The 25,030-nt window shown below is 36.6% G+C and overlaps 2 protein-coding genes across 7 annotated transcripts in view; both read right to left on the reverse strand.

Annotated features, from left to right (window-relative positions):
- The window catches only part of LOC111055068 (annexin A6), a 47,198-nt gene extending 40,841 nt beyond the window's left edge, over positions 1–6,357 (reverse strand). The window contains exons 1-3 of one of the 5 annotated variants that reach the window (XM_039436421.1): positions 6,262–6,357; positions 3,311–3,492; positions 509–707 (exon numbers count right to left, since the gene is read on the reverse strand). In XM_039436421.1, coding sequence (XP_039292355.1) covers positions 509–653 — 145 coding nt within the window. In that variant the 5' untranslated portion in view covers positions 654–707; positions 3,311–3,492; positions 6,262–6,357. Of the gene's footprint in view, positions 1–508; positions 708–3,310; positions 3,657–6,202 lie in introns of those variants that run through there. The other 4 variants (XM_039436422.1, XR_005572275.1, XM_039436423.1 and 1 more) reach the window with 4 other exon arrangements.
- Positions 6,358–7,736: 1,379 nt separating this feature from the next.
- LOC111054893 (protein-L-isoaspartate O-methyltransferase domain-containing protein 2) overlaps positions 7,737–25,030 on the reverse strand; it is a 33,451-nt gene continuing 16,157 nt past the window's right edge. For both annotated transcript variants that reach the window (XM_039436436.1, XM_039436437.1), the window contains exons 6-9: positions 23,807–23,960; positions 21,748–21,981; positions 16,348–16,628; positions 7,737–12,398 (exon numbers count right to left, since the gene is read on the reverse strand). In XM_039436436.1, the coding sequence (XP_039292370.1) occupies positions 12,087–12,398; positions 16,348–16,628; positions 21,748–21,981; positions 23,807–23,960 (981 nt within the window). In that variant the 3' untranslated portion in view covers positions 7,737–12,086. The remainder of the gene's footprint in view (positions 12,399–16,347; positions 16,629–21,747; positions 21,982–23,806; positions 23,961–25,030) is intronic.

Here is a 25,030-nt window from a genome sequence, read left to right on the forward strand (position 1 = left end):
TGAATATCTTCAGAACGGTTTGAGATATCGATATGCGGTTTTCGTCATTCATTTTTTCTTGAAATTCCGTATCGAAATCATGTATTGCATGACCACCTTCCCATTTGAAAAAAACAAAGTTGCATTCAATATGGCGGATCCAAGATGGCGGACCAGATTATTGAAGTGATAGTGAAGTAGTATTTTCAATTTTAGTAGGATCTCCAATCACACCCACCGTCAAATTACCTTTGTGTATGAGATATTAAGCAGTTCTCGGACTTATCACCCACTCTGTATATGATTTGATCACACCTCAAGACAAAGAGTCCAAACAAAATTTAAAATAATATTGGTCTCAATTTGGGAGAGGAATGTAGTTAAAACATGGGGTCACATGTTTTGCCTCTCTCAATCATGTCAATGTTTAAATCTTTTTTGAATGAATAGCCGAAGAGTTTTGATTATTTTGCTTCAACCAACCGTAGGTACCTTAGTCCTTTCTTTTAAATTTGAATAGAGTACCAACCTCGTTTGTAAGTATCGACAATTTTATGCAGCTGATCAGCATTGGTGGTGCATAGAACACTCATGTAGGACCAATCTTGGTCAAATTTTAGCGAAAATCTGATGGTTCTCGCCGCATATTCGGCCGGAGAATAAAGCAGTCTCATCAGCAAAAACTTCAGTTTACCGTCCGAGATGCCCGATAGGGTGGCTGGTAGAGACTGTAACAGGTAACATAGTTTACTAATGAAATGTATTTTTTTACAGTTATTCAATTTTTACTCTGTACTAGACAACTTCTGTGTAAATTTATGTTTGACAAGTTCTTATATCCATGTATATGTGTCTGAAGCCCTTCAGAAACTAGAAGAATGGCTGGCCTCAAATATGTTGGTACTAAATTACAATAAGAATATGCAGATTCCATTCAGGACGGCTCGGGAAGCAGTATTGGATACGAGAGATGGAAACATAGGTTCAGCAAACGAGCAAAGGTACTTGGAGTAGTGCTAGACTCTGAACTCTCCTGGCGACCTCATTTAGACCAGCTAAAAAGCAAACTAAACTCAGCAGTATTTGTTCTAAGAACCGTGAAGAAATTGCTGGATGCAGGAACGCTTAGAAGTGTTTATTTTGCTGTGTTCCATTCTCTTCTTTCATACGGTGTTATATTTTGGGGCAATTCAACTCATGCAATACATATATTTAGGATTCAAAAGTGGGCAGTTAGAGTGATGGTGGGTGAATCTATTAGAGCAAGTTGTAGATATTATTTCAAAGAGTAAAAGATTCTCCCACTACCAGGTGTATATATTTTAGAGGCTCTTTGTTTTATTGGTAGGAATAAAGATAGGTTCAATACAGGAGAGTTGTTCCTGAAAAAAAATGAAATAAATGAATCTATGGATTAAACAAATGAATTTTATTATTATTATTATTATTATTATTATTATTATTATTATTAAATGCAACTAAAAAGATGGGAAAACACCCAATCATTCATACCCTATTATAATTATTCTTTATAGTTGACTAGCCGTCAGGCTCGCTTCGCTCGCCATGTCCGTCTTGCCAGGGGGCTCCGCCCCCTGGACCTCCGACTGGATCGTCCAAAAATGAGATCAGCGGGCTCGCTTCGCTCGCCTGCATTTTTCATTTGAGCATGCTTCATTCCATCAGAAAATCAAAGTACTGAGAAAACGCAGAAAAACGCTGATTTTGGACGTATCTTTGATGAAATATTAAAGTCACCTCATCACAAAATTTTTAGACCCTAGATAAACCTCTGTACCAAATTTGAACATTTTCTGTCTATTACTTGATGAAAGAACTGAGAAAACGCAAATTTTGGGCGTATCTTCGACGTTATTGCAAATTCCTTCTAACATAACATTATTACACCCTAGCTGTGCTTCTGTACTAAATTTGAACATTTTCTGTTAATTTGTTCTCGATAAAGCTGAGAAAAAGCAAAAAACGCTAATTTTGGGCGTATCTTTGACATCATTGCAAATTCCTGCCAACACAACATTATTACACCCTAGCTTAGCTTCTGTACTGAATTTGAAAATTTTCTGTTCATTTTCTCGATATAGCTGAGAAAACGCTGGAAAAACGCAGATTTTGGGCGTATCTTTGGAAATTTTCCAAATCCGTTCTTAATGCGCCTCTAAAGGGCCAACTGAACATGCCTACCAAATTTCAACGTTTTTGGTCCGGTAGATTTTTAGTTCTGCGAGTGAGTGAGTGAGTCAGTCAGAGAGTGATTGCCATTTCGCTTTTATTAATATAGATTTTGACTGTAGTTTCCAAATAGGTTTTTGGAAAAATTCTTGCTCTTTAAACCTCTGGTACTTATATCGTTTCCAAATGATATGAAGCCGCCATGAGGAGGGGAGAGATGATCTTTAATTACTTATGGGAGTCACGGGACTTAATAACAACAAACTTTTGGTTTCTATTTACTCTCTAAATTTTATTGAGTGAATTAATGTACTATAGTGAGGTCCACGTTATAATGGCAGTGGAGAAAGATAGGAGAAAAACTGGTATGTCATATTATACTGTACAACAAAAACGTTAGTTCCTTGAAGGTCTTTATTTATAGGTATTATTAGTGTATTTTTTAAGACGCCATTTATTCATTCTCATTATTAAGGTGTGCTGAAAGGTAAACTATGTAGAAGATCCAAGTCTACAGTATCTACTATCGTGAGGTCCACGTTTTAATGGCAGTGGAGAAAGATAGGAGAAAACCGTTGCCGATTCTCTGTTTTGTCAATGCCTTCTATAGACTGTAGCTGATACAGGTTTATTGAAGTAATATTCCAAGAAAAAGACTAAGAAATTGTCAAAAACCACAGATTCAAATCTGTAGTTTTTTGACAATTTCTTAGTCTTTTTCATTCAATATGAATAATTACCACAATATCGACTTCTCAACTACACAAAAAGTGAAGTAATATTAACTGTTCATTCTCGTTTAGAATAATTAATTACATCTTATTAAGCAAGAAATTATATTTTTGAATAATTTCAAAATGAATTTTCATAATTTAAGATGAAATATTTTGTTTATTAATCCTACATTGTTAAAAGACGATCTGGCTACAGAGTAAAGCGAGAAAGAGATAGCGCTATGCAATTTGTTGAATGATAGACAAGGATAGCAATATACCATTGCTAATCAAACACTGCCATTATAACGTGGATCTCACTATTCATATTCATTCAAGATTTATACTATTCATCACACTACAGTACCGTTTTTTTAATGAAACAATTTAAAAAATAAAAATAAGAAGTTTTGTAAAGGTTGGTTTACCTGTTTATAGGTGGTGTTGTAAGCCTGTTTTTGATGGCAATTCGCTGCTTGGCGGTTCGTTTGGTCAAAATATCGATGATTTTTCGCAAATCGATTTTGTCCTTCTGGGAAGCAGCATTGATGTCAGCCACGTCCTTCTTCACGTCAGACTTCTGGTCGGTTATCGTTGGCCCTGTAGGGCCCTGTCCACATATCGATCAATCGAATCAACATAAATATAGTAAATCAATATACAGAGTGATTCAAAAAGAATACCACAACTTTGAAAATCTGTATTTAATCAAGGAAACATAATAGAAACTTGGGTTGTAAATCAAAATGAAGAGTATTAAATTAAGTTTTTCCCCACTAGAAAACAAGTTCACAAAAATGTTCAGTGTGACCCCCTCCAGACACTCGAGTGATATCAATACGATACTCGAACTCGTTGCACACCCTCAGTAGCATATCGGGCGTAACAGTTTGTATAGCTGCTGTTATTCCTTGTTTGAGCTCCTCAATGAGCTGGTAGAGGCGGTCGATACACTTTTATCTTTAACGTAGCCCCATAGAAAAAAATCGCAGGGGGTGAGGTCAGGGCTTCTTGGAGGCCAGTGATGAAGTGCTCTGTCTCGAGCTGCTTAGCAGCCGATCCATTGCCTCGGATAGTTTTCATTCAAATAGGCACGGACAGATGAGTGCCAATGGGACTAAATAAGGAACTGAAAAAACTTCAGAGCTTCCTCAAATTGATGACAGATAGTGCTTTACTCTCCGTTTATTCTTTGCAGAGTTATCAATTTTCAAAGTTGTGGTACTCTTTTTGAATCACGGTGTAAATCGAATCAATATCAATTTGAAAATATTGATAAATATTATATTGGTTTATAAAATAGAATTACAGTACCCTTTTTTTGAAAATAATAGATTAAGCATACAAATTATAACAACTATAGTGAGGTCCACGTTATAATGGCAGTGGGTGAATATATAAGAATAGCGTTGCCGATTCTCCGCATTAATTAGTTATATTTCTACACTGTCAAAAACATAATTGGCATTGTTGTGGACCTAGAAAAGGATAGTACCACCGGCTTTGTCGAATGATAGACAAGGATAGCAAAACCAAAGTTGATCAAATACTGTCATTATAACGTGGACCGCACTATATTTTCAGTGTTCACACCATTTTCCAAATTTATTGATTTTTTATTTGAAATTTATTTTATAACCTGAAGATGGTATGTGAACTCTGAAACTAGTTGTAATAATTTGTATTCTTGATCTATTTTATTATTTAAAGGGTACTATAATTCTATTTTATAAATAAAATTAAGTAACCCTGATTTCATAAATTTCAAGAAAATATTGGTTGTTGAAAATAGCAAAAAATATTACACTCAGATCCACTTCAAACTGTCAGCATTGATTGAATTGGAAGCATTAAGGCCCGGTTGCACAGAAGCTGATTAAATTTTAACCGTAATTAACTTCACGAGAACCAATCAGAAAAGGTATTTGAGAAAAGACGGCTGCTCTGATTGGTTCTCGTGAAATTAGTCACGGTTAAAATTTAACCGGCTTTTGTGCAACTGAGTAATTTGTAAGAGATGATGACAATTTTTAATTATTGATCTCACAATCACAGAGTACACCGGAGCACAAAAAATAAACTGTAAACTTTTATCACATAGAATCACTATAGTTGACCGCACGAAAATAGTCCGATGGAAATTGGAACGTCTGAGTACTAACTAACCCATAGCAATAACTCTGTAAACGAAGCCATAGTGTATGACAGGTGGTTGATGGTGACGTCAGCACAGGTAGTGCTCCTATGCCAATAAAAACACTAGCTGATATAGATCAGCTGAAATCAACAAAATTATATTGGTGTAGGAGCCCTCCCTACCTGTGCTGAAGTCACCAGAATGCACTATGGCTTTGTTTACGGAGGTAGTGCCCATAGATGTTGCCAATTCGTTAGGTGTATAATTGAGCGAGCGAAGTGAGGTCTAAGATTCAAGTCGACGGTTTGGCATTTCTCTTAATGTTTAAATGTTTATATGTTGCGCATTTACGGCGAAACGCGGTAATAGATTTTCATGAAATTTGACCGGTATGTTCCTTTTTTAATTGCGCGTCGACGTATATAGAAGGTGTTTTGAAATTTTGCATTTCAAGGATAATATAAAAGTAAAAAGAAGCCTCCTTCATACGCCAATATTAGAGTAAAAATCAGACTATAGAATTATTCATCATAAATCAGCTGACAAGTGATTACATAGATGTGTGGAGAAGCCAGTCTATTGCTGTATTCCCATAAGGTCTATAGTTTTAATCAGGTACTTGTGGATGAGAATACTGCGTGAGGTTTACTGTTCACAGAACTACTAGTAAAAATTTTAATTAAATTAATCTAAGTTATAATCAGCTGTGGACAACGTTGATCAACTCATCTGTTCCAATTTCCGTCGGACCATTTTCGTGCGGTTGACTATTATAGTACCCTCCATATTATATTCTACATAATAAAACTTTCAAGAAGTCCTGCAAAAATATGTATAAAACATAGGCCTACACAAATACATAGAGTAGCCTACGATAGTCAAATGTCTCCTTGATTCATTTATATTATTGAATGATTTTTTCTATGAAGTGAAGGCCTGAGAATGAGTATAACAATAAATTTATTATGATTTCTAGGATGATAATTATGGGTCTCCTATTATAAGGATTATCAAATATTGAAAATATTGCAAATTTTGTGTTGTGTTGGCATCATAAAACCAGTACCGAAGTTAGATCTTCAAATGCAAACAGCTCAAAGTGATTCTCACAAAAGTGTTGAGCAGTGAAGCTTTAAACTGATATAATTTTTCAAATTGAAATATATTAAAATATTATTCTTACAGAGATTACAAGGATCCATTCTGGCACTAAGAATAAGAAAAAACATAATACTAGCACACCTCTCATTATTTATCTCAAAAATATGTAAATGCAGCTAGTAGCGTCGTAGAAAAACACTGGGAATTATTTTCAGCAATATTATGAAACTTATTTCATTGAAAGAAAAAAGCGATGTGATGTTTAAATATCTTGATTGGCAAACAGTACAACAAATTTGATTAACTGAAGAATGCCAGTTTCTGCAAATAAAACATAATGCAATGCAATTTGATTAACATCTGATCACACAAATCCTCTTATTTATCACTATCTTCTTCTTCTTCTTCTGCTTCTCCTTCTCATATTCTTGCATAGTTTACAATATAGGTCGCTTTCTCAGAAGTTGGTTTGACTAAACCCGTTCAATCTAATGTATGATTGCATTTATTATGCATTTCAATTGTCAGCTGATGGTTTAAACTAGCACAATCTACGTTTAAAACTAAACCACGTTTACTTGCAGATCATCATCATTGGCTCGACGATCAAAAGCGGATCTTGGCCTCCTCTAACATTTGCCTCCATTCCACTCTATCCATGGCAGCACGCCTCCAATTCCTGACCCCAACAACTCTTGCATCTCCGGCAACTGCATCCATCCACCTCAACCTTGGTTTACTCTACCAGGAGGTCTTCTACCTTCCATGTTACTTGCAGATATGGTTGCATATATATCATAATGTGTTCCTAAGACCCATAAGCAGCAGCTACTCGGTTTAAACGGAGAAATGCCAGCTGTTCGTTTAAACCCTGTATGTAACACATTAATATCGGGGACCGAGCTTCGCTCTGGAGTACAAAAGCATAAAAAATGTATTACGAAAGAAGAAATTATAATAACACTCATAGTTCATACAGAAATATTCTATCTAATCACAGTAAATTGAAATTAATTCCCAGAGGAATGCAAAAATTTCCCATACAAAGGCCCGGTTGCACAAAAGCCGGTTAAATTTTATTCCTGATTAACTTCACGTGGACCAAATCAGAGAAGAGCATTTCAAAAAGATGGATCTACTGGAATTAATCAGGATTGAAAATAGCACCGGCTTTTTTGCAAGTATACCTGATTGAATGATTACAAAAGTTCAACAGCTGAGTCATAATTTTGACACAGTCCCACACACATAAACTCGCTCACTCACTTCCATCATTAACAGTCGACGAAATGATTTATTATCAGCTGTTTTTCCAAGGATGAATGATAATTATTATCCTTTTAATGTCCTTCAGCGAGTTTTCCCTGGGATGAGACCTAGTGCGATCGAATTTTTATATTATAAACCTACTATGTTCTGAATTTCGTGAGAATCGTTAGAGCCGTTTTCGAGATCCGGTGGAATACAAAACATACAAACATCTAAACAGATATTGCTCGTTTAATAGTATAGGATGATAAGTGCAACCTTAGCGTTAAACATAAGCTGTTCAGCGTTAAACATAAGGTGCTTATGGCCCTGAGTCGGTTAAACTACAATAATAATCAATAAAACCGTTATGAATCTAACACATTTTATTTATATTTCTCAAAAAACCTCTCTTAAACCTGAACAATCAGTCTAACGCTTACAAAATTTACCGTACCTTAATATTGTTATCCATAAAGTCCAACCTTCAACGCTCTTAAATTACAGTACGGTACTTTAGAAAACATACAAACCATCAAACCCTTACTCTAGTAATATTTCACTCTAATTGCTAACATTTAAACATACATCGCTAACATATCACAGTTAATGTAAACTTATAATGAACATTAATTAGTGATTATTTGGCTAATGAAATAATGTTAGTTGGTGTTGGAGAGCGAAGCGTTTACTATTCATTCATAACCCTAACTAACTTTCCAACTCAAGTTATTGACAACAGTTCGTACAAATTGTTACTTAGGGCCGTTTGCACAGTTTAAGTTTAAGCTAAAGCTTAAACCAAATCTGGATTTTTTTTTGTTTCAACTAAAATTCCGTTTACACAGTATCAGTTTAAACTTTGTATTGAGTTTAAATTCTGGGAAAGTTTAAACCTTCAAAGCAGGAGGTTTAAACCAAATAATTTGGATCAACTTGATATCTGTAAAGATTTGATGGGGAAACAGCTAATAGTAAATTATTTTTCGACGGTTGTTTTTAATGCTTCTGTAGACGATAATAATATTTAATTTATAGTAAATCATTATTTGAATGTAAAAATAATTGTAATGGAGGAATTAATAGAAGTTTTTAATGCGATTGATAAAGATGACTGCGAAGAAATTTCAAAACTGAGAAAAATTGGGCAAAAACGAATGATTTAAATTTCTGGGATGATAGAGAACTTTCTTAACGGTTTTCTTGAATAAAGCAACTGCCAATCCTATATTTGATTAAATAAACCAATTGATAGAAAATAAGACAATTTTTGACAGAGGTCTTTGATTAGGAAACATGTTTTTAATAACACATAACTGAAATATTTTGCTTTCGAGAGATTTCTAATAAACGAGGAAGACCGTAGTAAATTTAAGCGAAAAAAATTGCTTCTTTTAAAACATTCTAAAATATTTTTTTTGGTGCCTACTAAATATAAGTTTGTAATATAGCATTTCGTAATTTTTGATCGCTTTTCACTTTTATTACCATACAGCTTACAGCTCTGTGGATTTTGAACTAGGAAATAGTAGCTACATAACCTCAATTTATTGATGGTTTGTAAACAAATAACAAATTTCCTGTAAAAGTCAGCCTTTCTGATATTATAAACGGTGGCTTTCTATTACCAACTTAACGCTAAACTAGTTCAACTTAAACTGGAATAGTAAATGCACTGAGAAAACCGATCTCTATATTAACTTAAACTCGATTAACTTAATCGAGTTTAGCAATCTATACTGTGCAAACAGCCCTTAATGTATATTATTTTCTGATACTACAATCTACAACAAGGCTATCTTCTCTCATAATTACATGATTGTAATTTATTAATGTTATAAACAGGCATTCTTCTACAGTTTAGTGAATTAACAGTGAATTATTACTCTTTGAATCATCCATATCATAGATAAAATTCAGGTTTTTGAATCAAGTAGAGCTCTAATACGTAATTGAATATGATGTGTCTTCATGTCAAGGTTTACAAATACAGTTTAGATCTTTAAGGGCCGGTTTTCGAGCTCTGGATTTAGCTAAGTTCTAGACTTCAAACAGCTGGAGTCAGAAAATTGGCTTTCCGAAACGGGGCGTAGTCGCAGTTTTTTATTATAAAATCTTTATTTTCTCATTTATATAATTGGAAACGTTTTTCCTCGACGAAATTAAACATTTCTAAACAATTCAAAATAGCTGAAACTTTACACTATTTTCATTTTATTTCATTTTGTGTTCAATTTTCTAGTTTTTTTTTTTAAATTTAATTTAAACGTGGACTATGACTATGCTTCCTTTTGGAAAGCCAATTTTCTGACTCCAGCTGTTTAAAGTCTAGAACTTAGCTAAATCCCGAGCTCGGTAAGCGGTGCTAAATTTCTAAAAAAGGTAGGCCATCATTATTAATGAGAACAAACACATCCATGAGGACTCGACAATAATTTATGATGACACAAATCATGATGACAATATTCAAATAAATAAATTAATGTTGAAGATTGGTGCGGGGCTGATTGTTTCTAGAAGAATTTATAAATATTTCAAATATAGAATATTGTAGAATTCAAACTAAAACTTCAAAGATTTTCTTCAAAGAAGTCTCAACTTTTTCTCGAATCAGTGACTTTACAAAATCAAAGTAGCTTATTACAATTTTTCACACAAAAACACATGTATTAAATTACATCATAGCACCCACTAAGGATTAAAATCGTTTAAAAGCAACACAGCGAAGATGATTTTGAAAGCCTGACATTCTCAATACAATTTACATTGAACATTTATTTGACGAAAACTTAAGCATCATTAAATACACTAATTATAGTAATATATCATAGATAGCAATTGATCACTCTTGGTATGAACCAGGCAAAGATAGTTCACCATATCCTCGATACATTACACATCATTTTACAAGACATCAGTATTAATTTTCTTGGTAAGGGCTACTCGTATTTATATTAAAATTGAAAATCAAAGTACCTTGTTTTCAACTTTTATAAATAAAGTAGAAAACGGGGTACTTTGTTTTCAATTTTTATATAATTACATCAGTACATAAATTTAATTTAATTAAACATCTATTGATCAATAACATCACACACTCTAGTAATAATTTTGTAATAGGAAGCATAAACTTCCGATAATTTCTCATACATCAGTTCATTGCACTTCAACATAATTTCACTTATCACATCCCAGTAATAATATGACTGTATTCTATGTAAATGAAGCGTCAAACAATCCTCGATAAATACTCAAACAATTCTCAAAAATCAGCTCACTTCAACATAATTCAACTCAAACATCAAAAACACTCAAAATCATTGCACTACAAAATCACATTCCATTTACAATTAGGGCCAGACCACATTGAACGTTTTTCCAGGCGAAAACCTCAGGCCGACTCTAAAAACACCGTCTGAAAACACTCTTAGTCCCGGTTTAACAACAGCCGATTAAATTTTAACCATGATTAATTTCACAAGAACCAATCAGAGAAGCCGTCTTATCAAAAAGGCCTTCTCTGATTAGTTCTCATGGAATTAATCACGGTTAAAATTTAACCGGCTGTTGTGCAACCGGCACTTAATATAGTAATTATCGTCTGGCTCTAATTCACACTCGTATAAAGTCTTAAGTTAAATCACTTAAACGTCTTTGCACTACATCACATTTCATTAACAATATTCTCACTTACATAAAAATTTTTCAACTACTCACGTCTCAATAATCAGTCCACTTCAACGTAATCTTCATCTCAACATGTTAATTATTTCACATAATATTCTCCAACAATATTAACAATATTCTCACTTACATAAACATTCTTTCAACCACTCACGTCTCAACAATCAGTCCACTTCGACATTATTTCCATCTCAAATCATGTTAATTATTTCACATAATATTCTCCAGCAATATTAACAATATTCTCACTTACATAAAAATTCTTTAAACTACTCACGACTCAAAAATCAGTCGAATTCAACATAATATTCATCTCACACCATGTTAATTATTCCACATAATATTCTCCAACACTTTAGAACAATTAAATTACAACATAGCACAGTCTGATATTTATAAATAAAAGCTTTTAGCTCTTACTCTTTGTGGACACAGTTTTCGGAACGCTTTTCAGGTTTCCGAAGCCGCTCCACTAATGTGAGTAGAAGCATAGAGAAACAATAGCGTAAGTAGATATCCCATGGTATAGAGCGTTTATGTCGCAACTTTTACTGTTATCTCAAGCTGATAGTCCACGTAGTTCTTTCCTGTGAAGCTCTCTGACGCTGGTAGTCTCTCATATTGTGCCGTTCATACACTCTTACCCGGTCAAAACAGTAAACATAGACAGTAATCGGCTTGAGATAACAGTGAAAGTTGCGATATAAACGCCCTATAACATGGGATATCTACTTACACTATTGTTTCTCTATGGTAGAAGCTAATAGCTTTTATTTATAAATATCAGACTGCAATGTCGTGATTTAAATGTTCAAAAGTGATTATAAGGCAGTTCCTAATGGAAACAAACATTGAAGAATCCTCCATCGGTAATTTTCATTCACTCCAACATGGCCTAATGATTCGAAGCATATTTTTAATCACAGTTTCCATTCACTCCAACATAGCATAATAATTTGAAGCATATTATTTATATCTTCGAAACACTCAAACAATATATAGAAAAACAATGAATTTTGAAGAAAGAAACAACTTTAAGACTCCCTGTTGAAGTTGAGATACGACTTGAGTCTGGAGGGGAGGGGTAACTCCATTATGCCGTCGCGCATGACCCGGTCATAGGTAGCCCACTGACTGGCGTCCAAGTCAAGTCCACTACTTGTAGTGACGTCATCATTTGAAAGAGTTTTGACGCCACGATCTAAATAATGAACTCTGTCTCCACACCACGTCTCCAACACTTCCTCTTCATGGTCCTCCTCCTCCTCCTCCTCCTCAGAGGAGAGACCCTTTCCGTTTGCCATCTCATCCCCAACACCACTGTCGAATTTCTCGCGTTTGGCCACCTGAAAGAAAAAAGTTGATTAAAAATCTGGTGTGGCGCACTCATACAACTTTCCTTGCCGTTTTGAAAATTTATCACCTGACGCAAGTGTACACGCGCATCTCAAGTTTACTATTCAAAGATCTGCCAGCTGGTGACAGGACAATAACGCTGGAGACACACGAAGTCTGCTATCTCTTCATAGTGAATCATTTAATAGAATCAACAGTTGCCAACAGTTTGCATTATTTTCTCGAATTTCGAGCTTATTTTAAATTTTAGGTGAAAATGTCACTGAACATTAATTATTGTAGAGATTTTTATGCTCAATCTTTTCCACTTGAATTTTTTTGTGCAAATTGTATCTGAAGACTGATAATTGGGAATCTAAAATCACACTTTGCATTGATGGGGCGGAGCTCCTGGAATTTTTACAGATATGGGACTTGTGGCAGTTGATAGAGCTTATCAATGACTATTTTAGGTATAAATTTGACCAAAATCGTTGAAGCCGTTTTCGAGAAAATCGCGAAAACCCCTGTTTTTGACAACATTTTCGCCATTTTAGCCGCCATCTTGAATTGGATTTGTTCTAAATTGTTCGTGTCGGATCCTTGTAAAGGAAGGACCTTAAGTTCAAAATTTCAAGTCATTCCGTTAATTGGGAGATGAGATATCGTGTACACAGACGCACATACACTCATACACACACACACACACACACACACACAGACCAATACCCAAAAACCACTTTTTTGTACTCAGGGGACCTTGAAACGTATAGAAATTTAGATATTGGGGTACCTTGATTTTTTTCGGAAAGCAATACTTTCCTTACCTATGGTAATAGGGCAAGGAAAGTAAAACATTTCGAAGACAGAAAACTATAATGAGGTCCACGTTAAAATGGCAGTGTTTGATTAGCAATGATATTGCTATCCTTGTAAATCATTCAACAAAGCGGATAGCGCTATCTCTCTCTCGCTTTGCTCTGTTGTCAGAAAAATATGATTTCTTGCTCAGATATTGGGCCATATGAATAAAGTTGAACATTTGCTTATACTTCTAAAATATGGAGCATTTGCTTCATTTTCTATGAATAAACGTGAGCAAAACTATAAAACTCTTTTTAGATTCAATCATGATATATATCACCATTATTCCTACAAAAGAATAAATACAAAAGATAGCTTCTTCTTCTTCTTCTGGCTTTACAGTTCGATGTGAGCTTTAGCCTCTCGCATTAGAGCCCTCCACACATCACGGTCACATGCCTTTCGTCTCCATGCTCTTATCCCCATCTTTCGGAGACATCCTCCACTTAAATACAGGGTGCGGCAGTCAATCCCACATTTTTGAAATAGGTGTAAAAAATGAACGGACGTAGATATCAAAATTATATTCATAAAATATTTTTCTACATTAAAAAGCATTTAAGAAACATTGAAAATAGTCACTGTTTGAAAATAACATCAGCAAGATGGCGGCCTTTCCGAGTACGGCATTCGCACAGGCGATTTGCAAAGCTGTTCATAACATCACGAAGCATAGGCTGAGGAATTCTCTCAATTTCTAGCCGGATTCTTGCCTTCAGTTCACCAACAGTATGAGGTCTTTCTTCGTATACTTTACTTTTTAGGTAACCCTACAAGAAAAAATCACACGCAGTGAGGTCTGGTGAACGGGGCGGCCACGGAACCGGGCCATTGCGGGGAATCACTCGGCTTGGAAAAACTCAGTTAAGAACATTCATGCATGAGAACATGAATACAAAAGATATCTGATATAAAGATAGCCATCACAAAAAAAGAAATAGGCATTTAAGAAGATGAGAGTGTAGACGATTATTATGAAGGCTATTGATATTATACGATTATGTTGAAGATTATTATAGAGATGACATTTTTTTAACGCTATTATTTCAAAATTATTATTCTATACGCTATTATTCTATATTTTGTGAATATTTGAAGTTTGGTTTTTGTTTTAACGGAAGTTTCATTATCAATCTATCTAAATTTGAAATTCTTTGTTTTATTCTGATTCATAGTTTCAGATTGAAGATTTGGTGTTGAAATTGAAGTGAACATAACCTCTACATAATATTTGGACGATTTGTGACAAAATCAGGAAATTGAAGAAGTTTTGGGCAATAGCCTGTTTTTTCTTTTCCGACTATTGTATTGTTCGCTCTATCTAATAAATAAATAAATAAATAAAATTCTAAACTCAACTAACCTAAAACTTAATTCATAAATAGAAAACAGAGCAGACGACGCAAACACAAGCGGTGTCTCCTACTTGCATATTTAGCGCTTACGTGAGCTATAGAAACAAAGTAAGGCCACAAAGGCGAATCAGCTGATGAAAAATCTTTAAAATGATGAGCATTTGCTCCAGAGTTCAGGAACATAAGGTAAGAGAATAAGGTAAAGCATAATCATATAAAAATGAGCAAATGCTTATGCTTCTACCTAATGCTCATGAGCAAAACCTTATGCTCCATGCTCATGCTCATGAGCATATGCTTTGGTTTTATTCATATGGCCCATTGTCTTATCTAATACTCATTATTGTATAATCATTATTAAACGAAAATCCCAATAAAATGTAGTAAATCATCGAATTTTCATCTAGCTGTTTACCCTGTTGTCAATATTTGCAGTAGCAGAAGTCTTCGGGGTGATTTACAGCATTTAATTGGGATTTTTGTTTAATAATAATTTTTCATTAATTAGCATAAGAACAAATGCAACTTCCAATTTATTTCCATCTGACTCTTATCTAAAATGATAAAACATCACTTCTATTAAAAATGCATGGTACTATGCAACTCAAGTCGAGGCTCGACCAACATGTTCGACTCAGTCTCACAGTCGTGAGGTCGCGGAGACTAGAATCATAGAGAAACAATAGCGTAAGTAGATATCCCATGGTATAGGGCGTTTATGTCGCAACTTTTACTGTTATCTCAGGCCGATTACTGTTGATTATTGTCGATTTTTAATGTTTTGTTGGGGTGAGAGTGTATGAAGGGCACAATATGAGAGACTACCAGTGTCACACAGCTTCACGGGAAAGAATTACATGAACTATCGGCTTGAGATAACAGTAAAATTTGCGACATAAATGCCCTATACCATGGGATATCTACTTATGCTATTGTTTCTCTATGCTAGAATCGACTGGTCTGAGTATCATCATTTGATCATTTGATAACACATGCTGCTTCGAGAAGAGACTAGAGTCGCAGTTTCTTCTAGACTTGAGACGCATAAGTGTGAGTTGAGCCTAAGGTGGGCTGTCCACTAGAACCGTTTTCGTAAGAACTAGCATCGGTCGAAAACCACAGAACTCGATCCCCCAACAAAGAAAGGAATAGATGCTCGTCCATTGCAACAGATTCATACGGCCGCCTCCGGCCGATCAATTTTTCTATCCTAATTGAATGAGATTTTCCGGCCGAACTAACTAGTCGAGCTGAGACAACAAAGTGTTCCTAACCTAAAATTGTTTCACGGTCTTGTTTGTTTTTTGAAGTTGTTCTGTTTAATAAAGTTGTAACTATAGACAATGAAAAGTTGATAAGATTGGTTCAAGAGTATGTTCCATCGTGGGATATGCGAGACAAAAGATATCATTTGATGTTCAAAGGAATCTGTGGACAAAGATTGCTGAACAAATAGGATCTGAAGGTAAGATTATTGTAACGAATAATTTAGTGGATATTTGTCTATCCAAATTTCAAAATCTCAATATAATCATTGTTTATGAAATATGTTGGTGGCTATGATAGTAGTTAATTCAATAATTGGCAACCAGCCAACTACTGAACTAGACTGACGTAAACGGTTCCAATAGACGACTATATTCGGCCGAATTAACGGCCGGCAGATTCGTCCGATCCAACGAATGCGGTTCCAGTGGACGGTTACCCTTATAACTCACTTCACTAGGTCAATTATATTCACCTTTCGCCGTTGCTCGATGATCGACGAATGACTAGCCTCTCCTGCAGTGCTCTCTGCTCTCTTCGCGTTTCTCTCTCCTTCCTCTTCTTCCTCCTCCTCCTCCTCATCCTCCTCCTCCACATCATCATCATCATCATCCTCATCTTCTGCCAATCCCTCGTCATCGTCTGATGACGAATAATCCCCCTCCTCATCCTCCGACTCATGGTCGGCAGCATTCGAAGGCCGTGAAATTGCATATTGCAATGGAAGGCACGCAAAGGGGGGACTGTTCGAGCACCCTGGAACAAGCAATACACAACTGAAATTGAATTCGACATTCAATTTAGGGTCACATTCACATCTATAAAGGTTCACGTTATAATGAAAGTAATATCGGGGACCAAGCTTCGCTCTGGAGTAGAAAAGCATAAAACATTTATTACGAAAGAAGAAATTATAATAACATTCATAGTTAATACACAAATGTTCTATCTAATCACAGTAAATTGAGATTAATTCCCAGAGGAATGCAAAAATTTCCCTCACGAAGGCCCGGTTGCACAAAAGCCGGTTAAATTTTAATCCTGATTTATTTCACGTGAACCAAATCAGAGAAGACCATTTCAAAAAGATGGATCTACTGGAATTAATCAGGATTGAAAATAACCCGGATTTTTTGCAACCGGCACTAAGTACATGATCGAATTATTACAAAAGTTCAACAGCTGAGTCATAATTTTGACACAGTCCCACACACATTAACTCGCTCACTCACTTCCATCATTAACAGACGACGAAATAATTAATATCAGCTGTTTTTCCAAGGATGAATAATAATTATCATTTTAATGTCCTTCAGCGAGTTTTCCCAGGGATGATGAGACCTAGAGGAATAGAATTTTTATATTATAAACCTACTATGTTCTGAATTTCGTGAGAATCGTTGGAGCCGTTTTCGACATCCGGTGCAATACAAACATATAAACAGAAATTGCTCGTTTAATAGTAAAGGATTTGATTAACATTGGTGTTGCTATCCTTGTATCATCGCCTCCTGTGGGTTGGGGGAGCTTTGAGTCGAACATCATACTCAAGAATTTGTTGTAAACCAGAATACACCCACAGTATCCCTGCTTATCATAGGAGGCGACTAAAAGGGACCCCCTTTCCAAAGCCCTTCTTCTAAAACCCTTCTCCTTCTTAATATGCTTTGGAACTTTTCATTTCTAGAATGACACTTTTTCCATTGACTTAGCTTGGTGCCATTCTTTATTTCTTTTTTATCTGTCGGCGTTCCTTGGCCATATTCTTACTTCTTGGGCCAACCCAAGGTGTGATGTGGACCGTGCTGATGGGTGGTGCATCTATGTGGTGTCTCTAACGGTGCCTGCAGGATACCAGGCGCCCTCCTGTAGTATTTAGCCTTGCCTGGACGTGCGGGGCTCTGTCTGGGTTGACTCCACTTCCCTAGCTGGTCGTGGGAGCCACAAGAACAAACCAAACCCCAAGGCAACTCCATAAGTTGCCTCGCACCCACGGGATCTGCCCTATCAGGGCAGGTTCCTTAATCTGAAATGGATGCTTCAGGAACACAGGAAATTCCGTTGCACTCTTAAGCTGCGTACACATATTCGTGCTTCCAACCCGCACCGAGCACGCTCCTCCCTCGTACCGCCCTCGTACCACCATCGAACCACAGTCGCACCGCCCACGCACCCATCATGAACGTTACGGAAGATGTTAGATCTTCTCGCGTTCCCCGGTCGATCATCAATCGCTCTGCTGGAGTGACGTTTGGTTGCGGAGCAGAGCGACAGTCTGTACGCACCTTTATGTAGAGGCTATCAATATTCAGAAGGCTTCTACTGTATATATGTATGATGTAAGCTCAATCACATCATCCCAACTGGAGAGGAAGGATGAGCTTCTCAGACTACTGCTCAAACAAGGACAGCCATTCACGCAAAACTTCTTGGGATAGGTGAGGCTTTTGACCCTGGAAAGTTTCGGAGGGGCAAAAAGAGAAACCCAAGAGACCAGAGATGGGTGAAACTCCAGGTACAAATGTAGGTCAAGAGGTTGAGTCGAGGGTGGCCAGGTGCCGAGCGCCCAAGAGGCAGTTTGGCGTCCCCTCCCTCAGCGGAACGACCTGTAAAAAGGCCAGGATTGGAACTCACGTAGGTCACGAGTTTGTGGGTGGAGAGACCAAAACTCACCACTGCTCAAAGAAGGACAGCCATTCACGCAAAACTTCTTGGGAGAGATGAGGCTTTTGACCCTGAAAAGTTTCGGAGGGGCAAAAATAGAAACCCAAGAGACCAGAGACGGGTGAAACTCCAGACACAAATGTGGGTCAAGAGGGTCGAGGGTAGCCGGGCGCCCTAGAGCCAGTTTGGCGTCCCCTCCCTCAGCAGAAGGGCCTACAACAAGGCCAGGAGTGGAACTAATATTAGAACAGATTTAATGGGTTGAATTGAGTAACAGATGGGTACACTCAGTGGCAAAATGGAGTCAATTTAAGAGACTCAGCAATGTTTTCTCCTATCTTTCTTTACTGCCATTATAATTATAACGTGGAATGCCCCAGTATGACGTCACACATATTGGCTTCAGAGGTTTGACTTCCCATCGAGTCTATTCCATATCTGGTCTGATGTCGCGGCAGTGAACGAGACCGATTGACCCGTATCAGTAAAATGATCCGAGCTTCCCATCTCTAGTTTCAATTATAGAACAGTACTTTCTTGATGCGTTATTTATTTATTCTGTCAAGTATAATTGACCGAAGCGAAGCTGAGGTCTTAGTTTCGACTCGATCGGCTTTTGTCTGTTTGTTTGTTTGTACCGCAGTTACAGTCGCAGTTATTGTCCGATTTGGATGAAATTTGGTATACAAGTTCTTCGAAACAAGGCGCAGAAACGTATGTGTAACGATTTTTGATAAGACCTCCGGTTTTAATATAAATTGTGCTGCTCTAAAATGTGCTGTATTGAATGAATGGTATCGTTGGAATGCTATCGATAGTGGACAAGAGTAGTCAGCGGTAAACCTTGAAACGTCTGAGCCGCTCCAAATCATACTGTATTTATTAATTGAAGAAAAATTCTCACATGATTGCACCATTTCTTCCCTTTTCAACACGATATTTCCCTGTTTCATAGATGAATAGTTTCTAGACCTACCGAAGACATCACAGCTTAGTTAGCTCTTGTTTTCGTTTTAGTATGAGATCGGAAACCGACTTGTGAGCATAAACATTCTGCATAGGCATAACATTGTTATGCCTTTTATGCCTATTATGGCACAACCATAACATTGAATCCACTTTTCATGAAAAACATTATTAGCAACCTCCTGTCATTGTCACCAACAAACCCATCTTATTTAGAATTATTTTCCGTCTCACTATCGTCTGTGAGACGATTCATCGTCTAAATTGCCTACTGCATATTCCATTTTTCTATCAGTTGACCAATTTCTTATTATTGATTGTAAGAAAAGTTGTAATATTGTAAATATGGGGACAATATGAAGGTACCTTCTTGAGAGACATTTATAAGTCCAGTGTCCCTGGAAACAATGTCTTTAGCACTTTCAATGGAGAAAATAATAGATGACATGGATAAATCTTCACAATATACTGTACTTTCTTTATGGCCCTTCTCATTAGTTTGAAAGTTGTAGGCTATTCATGAGCGAGGTCTACTGTTCGCAGAACTACTAGTTATTACACTTATATGAGAAGGCACAACAGGTTTATGCCCAAAATTGGCCCTTCTCAAATTTATACTGCAGTACAAAAGTACAAAATGGACCTGATTGGTGGAAACACGAGACAAGAAGAAGTAAAAGAAGAGCGATCCTAAAAATAGGACGCTGGCATTCTATGTACAACTTTCTGACTAATAGAACTCTGGGACTGAAAAGCTAAAGTTTTGAGGGTGAGTTTCACCAAATTCACGTTAACGCTTCGCTTAGTAATCTCCAGTTAACACTAACTGATGACTTTAACGAATGATTAAGAAATTTGATTTCACAACTTGATTTGAAAACTAATGCTACGTTACTAAACGACAGATTAAGTGGATCAGGGTGGCAGTGAGCCACTTGTTTCACGTTGTAAACATGTAAAACCTAAACTAGAAAATCTAACAAGATTCCGAAACCACAAGTTTTGTTTATCAAATTGAGTGGAGATTAGCCTACAAATTTTAGTAATTGATAATATTTATAGTGCAGTTTTTATAGTTGTATGATTTAGTAAATTTAAATTTGGCTATAGTGTTTTAATAATTTTTCTATAGATTGTTTTTTATAATAAATAACATTTCAAAAGTCACAGGATGTCTTCTAGCAATTCTGGCAATGTTGGATTGCCTAAAGCTAACAAAAGAAAAAAGGGACCGAACATTCACAAGCAGTGAAAGAACGCATTTAGTCTTATTGAAAAATACTTCAAAATAGTCTATAAAACTTTTCTCAATCGTAAAAGCCGCGAATAGATAATTAAAACAACATATAACCTCAACTACTTACAACATGACAGTAAACAGAACGCCACCATTGTTTCCAAACGACAGATTACAGATGTTAACTGACCAAATTTGGCCGGTTAACTCTATAACGGCTCTAAAGGTGCGTACAGATATACGCGCCTCGAACTCGCTCTGCAAAAGCTCCGATCATGAACGTTACGCGAGATGTTACGCAAGGGTTCGCTAGAGGTTCGAAATATGTTCGAAGGATGATCGCGCTCTTGTCGTATTGTTTACTTTGCTACAACCTAACCTCAAGTATGTGAAACGTTCAATCCAGCTGATCGTTTGACAAACTGAATAAAATATTCTGACACGGGGATTGCTGGGTAGCCTAATAATGCATTATGTTTATGTAATAAATTGATGATAAATATTATGATTATTGTATTTATTTGAATGTTTTATCATGAAAGGTGATGTCTGTCAATGTTTCAAAAGATGAAAGGCTTGGTTGGGAGTTCGGCTTTTTTCTTCTAAATGCTAATATTCTGGTACCTGTTATTATAAATGCATTTATAACTTTATATTATGTAATTTTGATAATTTAATGATCTAACAAAGAGATCGTAACTAGTAACAAACAAAAACGTTGACCGTGCATGCGCAACTATTGGTTAGTTCGACCTAGGAACTTGCCAAGCTCGTGCTTTGTTACACGCTCTGTTCGCGTTCCACTCTTGCTCCACCTTCGATCATCAATCGATCTGCTCGAGTGAAGTTCGATTGCGGAGCAGAGCGTAAGTCTGTACGCACCTTAACGGTGTGTGGTGAAATCCAATTTTGTCAGTCAAGGGCCAACTATTGATTACGCTCGCTCTAACGACGAGTTTTGTTCCTGGAGAAACCGGTCCTAAATAGGTAATTTTATTGAGCACTCACCTCTGTAGATATCCTCATTCACCATCTGGTGGTTATCGAAGCATCTCCTGACATGGCCGCTCCTGCGGGGCCTGCCGCTTTTCCGCTGCCGCTGCGGGACCCGCCGCTGCTGGCGCCTGATTTTCCCCGCGTTGCGGTCACACAGCTCCGGGTGTCTCAATTCGCCCGACTCCCGCAGCATGCGACGAATCGCGAAGCGGCATAGTTCCTGAAGACTCTTCGGCTCTACTTCAGCTAAACACAACAACAAAATATCAACCTAATATAAGTAATAATAAAATTATATTAATTTTATCAAGACAGTGGGCCGTAACTCTGAGAATAGCACTGAGAATATGCTCATGAACATGAGCATGGAGCATAAGAGCATGAGCATGGTTTTGCTCATGAGCATTAGGTAGAAGCATAAGAAGAGAAGCATTAGGTAGAAGCTCATTTTTATTGACCGAGCGAAGTGAGGTCTAAGATCCAAGTCGACGGTTTTGCATTTCTCTTTATGTTTATATTTATGTTCCGCATTCACAGCGAAACGCAGCAATAGATTTTCATGAAATTTGACAGGTATACTCCTTTGTGAATTTCGCGTCGACGTATACATACGGTTTTTTGAAATTTTGCATTTTAAGGATAATACAAAAAGAAAATGAGTCTCTTTGAACGACAATATAACCGTAAAAATCAGACTTTAGAATTATTCATCATAAATCAGCTGTCTAGAGGACTATAATTGACCGAGCAAAGTGAAGTCTAAGATTCAAGTCGACGGTTTGGCATTTCTCTTAATGTTAAAATGTTTATATGTTACCCATTTACGGCGAAACGCGGTAATATATTTTCATGAAATTTGACAGGTATGTTCCTTTTTTAATTATTGCGCGTCGACGTATATATACAAGTTTTTTTTTGGAAATTTTGCATTTCAAGGATAATATAAAAGGAAAAAGGAGCCTCCTTCATACGCCAATATTAGAGTAAAAATCAGACTATAGAATTATTCATCATAAATCAGCTGACAAGTGGTTACACAGATGTGTGGAGAAGCCAGTCTATTGCTGTATTTCCATAAGATCCTATATTAGTTTCAATCAGGTACTTGTGGATGAGAATACTGCGTGAGGTCTACTGTTCACAGAACTACTAGTATAAATGCACTGAACCATAGCCACCTCTAATACAAGGCCGCGGCCTACAATATTGCAACGTCGCAGTGTAGGCCCATGATTGGTGAAAAATATTTTTAAAAATACCAGCTGATCTTTTTCACCATTCATGTATTAGATTCTAGGCAAAGACCTTAAAGATGCATAGACTCACATGCAGCGCTAGTGTCGTACTTGGAATTGAAATCGGCCATTGAGGGGGCAACCTATGAGATTATTACATACCAATTTGTAATCTATAATATTACAAATATATAGATATAATATCTCGTGCTAAAATACCCTAATAGCGGCCTTCAATTTCAAGTAAGAGCTATCATTGGGAAGGCATAGGCATTGTGGGTCTATATCTCTTTAAGGTCTTTGATTCTAGGCCTACACTGCGATGTTGCAATATCATAGGCCGCGGCCTCGTATTAGAGGTGGCTATGACTGAACACATGCTGGTATCGAGCACATGTTCTACGAGAATCAAAATATCTCATCCCCGAAATTCACAAGCTGATGAATAGTCAGACTACAGTATAAACACGACCTAGAAGATGAAGAAACCTTAAGGGTTTGAAAGGGAAGGTTAGGAGGAGAAGTTTTGGCTTTTATATGGCAAAATGCTTGTATTATTTAAATGTTTTGATAATTATTATAAAGCAGAAACAGAAAGCTCGGATGTCAGAAAATGTTTGTGTTATATAGTTTGATTATACGTCACCGTATGATTTTCAAGAATGCGATATTCTGCCTACTCTGTACTACAGCCTACGTCACGGCTGCAGTTCCCCCACTCCAATTGCATTTCAACTAAAATACTATAGATGAGTGACCAACCTTCTGTCTACTAACTTTGAGCAACACCAATGTTAATGACCTCACTATAGTATTTAGGTAGGTTGCGAACTCACGTAGTGTGACAGTGTTCCTGGCTTCGATGGCGGTGGGAATGCGTAGAGTTGCAAAGGAGACGGGCAACATAATGTTGGTTTCCCACTGCGTCTCAGATGTCCTCCTCACTTGCAACAGGTGGTGGTTGAACGGCATCACTAGGATACCTCCAATCTGACAAATTGCAAACAAATTTATTATTAGTTGATCCTTCTAGAATGTATTCTTTCCGCAAGTTATATTGTAGGCCTACTTATTAAGGTGAAATGAAAGAGATTTTGTCAGTTCCACATAACATGTCTGACAACATCTTGAAACATTACTCTCTTTTTGAAACTTATTTTATTTTCAATATTATCCTATACTATTAAACGAGCAATTTCTGTTTATATGTTTGTATTTCACCGGATCTCGAAAACGGCTCAAACGATTCTCACGAAATTCAGAAGATAGTAGGTTTATAATATTATAAAAATTCGAATGCACTAGGTCTCATCCCTGGGAAAACTCGCTGGAGGACATTTAGGGCCGGTTTCCGAGCTCGGGATTCAAAGTCCTAGACTTTAAACAGATGGAGTCAGAAAATTGGTTTTCCGAAACGGGGCGTAGTCGCAGTCATTGTCATAGTCACGTTTGAATTTAATTCCGAATAACTAAAAAATTGAACACAAAATAAAATAAAGAGAAAAAAGTGTAAAGTTTCAGCTATTTTAAATTATTTAGGAATGTCTAATTTCGTCAAGGAAAAACGTTTCCAATTATAGGAATGAGAAAAAAACTACGACTACTGTTATAAAAGCTGCGACTACGCCCCGTTTTGGAAAACCAATTTTATGACTCCAGCTGTTTAAGTCGTAGCTAAAGGACTTAGCTAAGTCCCGAGCTCGGAAACCGGCCCTAAAAGGATAATAATTATTATTCATCCTTGGAAAAACAGCTGATAATAATTATTTCGTCGTCTGTCGATGATGGAAGTGAGTGAGCGAGTTCATGTGTGTCGGACTGTGTCAAAATTATGACTCAGCTGTTGAACTTTTGTAATCATTCAATCAGGTACTTAGTGCCGGTTGCAAAAAAACCGGGTTATTTTCAATCCCGATTAATTCCAGTAGATCATCCATCTTTTTGAAATGGTCTTCTCTGATTTGGTTCACGTGAAATTAATCAGGATTAAGATTTAACTGGCTTTTGTGCAACCGGGCCTTTGTGAGGGAAATTTTTGTATTCCTCTGGGAATTAATCTC

Source organism: Nilaparvata lugens, chromosome 10 (assembly GCF_014356525.2).
Source record: "Nilaparvata lugens isolate BPH chromosome 10, ASM1435652v1, whole genome shotgun sequence".
NCBI classification, from domain to species: domain Eukaryota; kingdom Metazoa; phylum Arthropoda; class Insecta; order Hemiptera; family Delphacidae; genus Nilaparvata; species Nilaparvata lugens.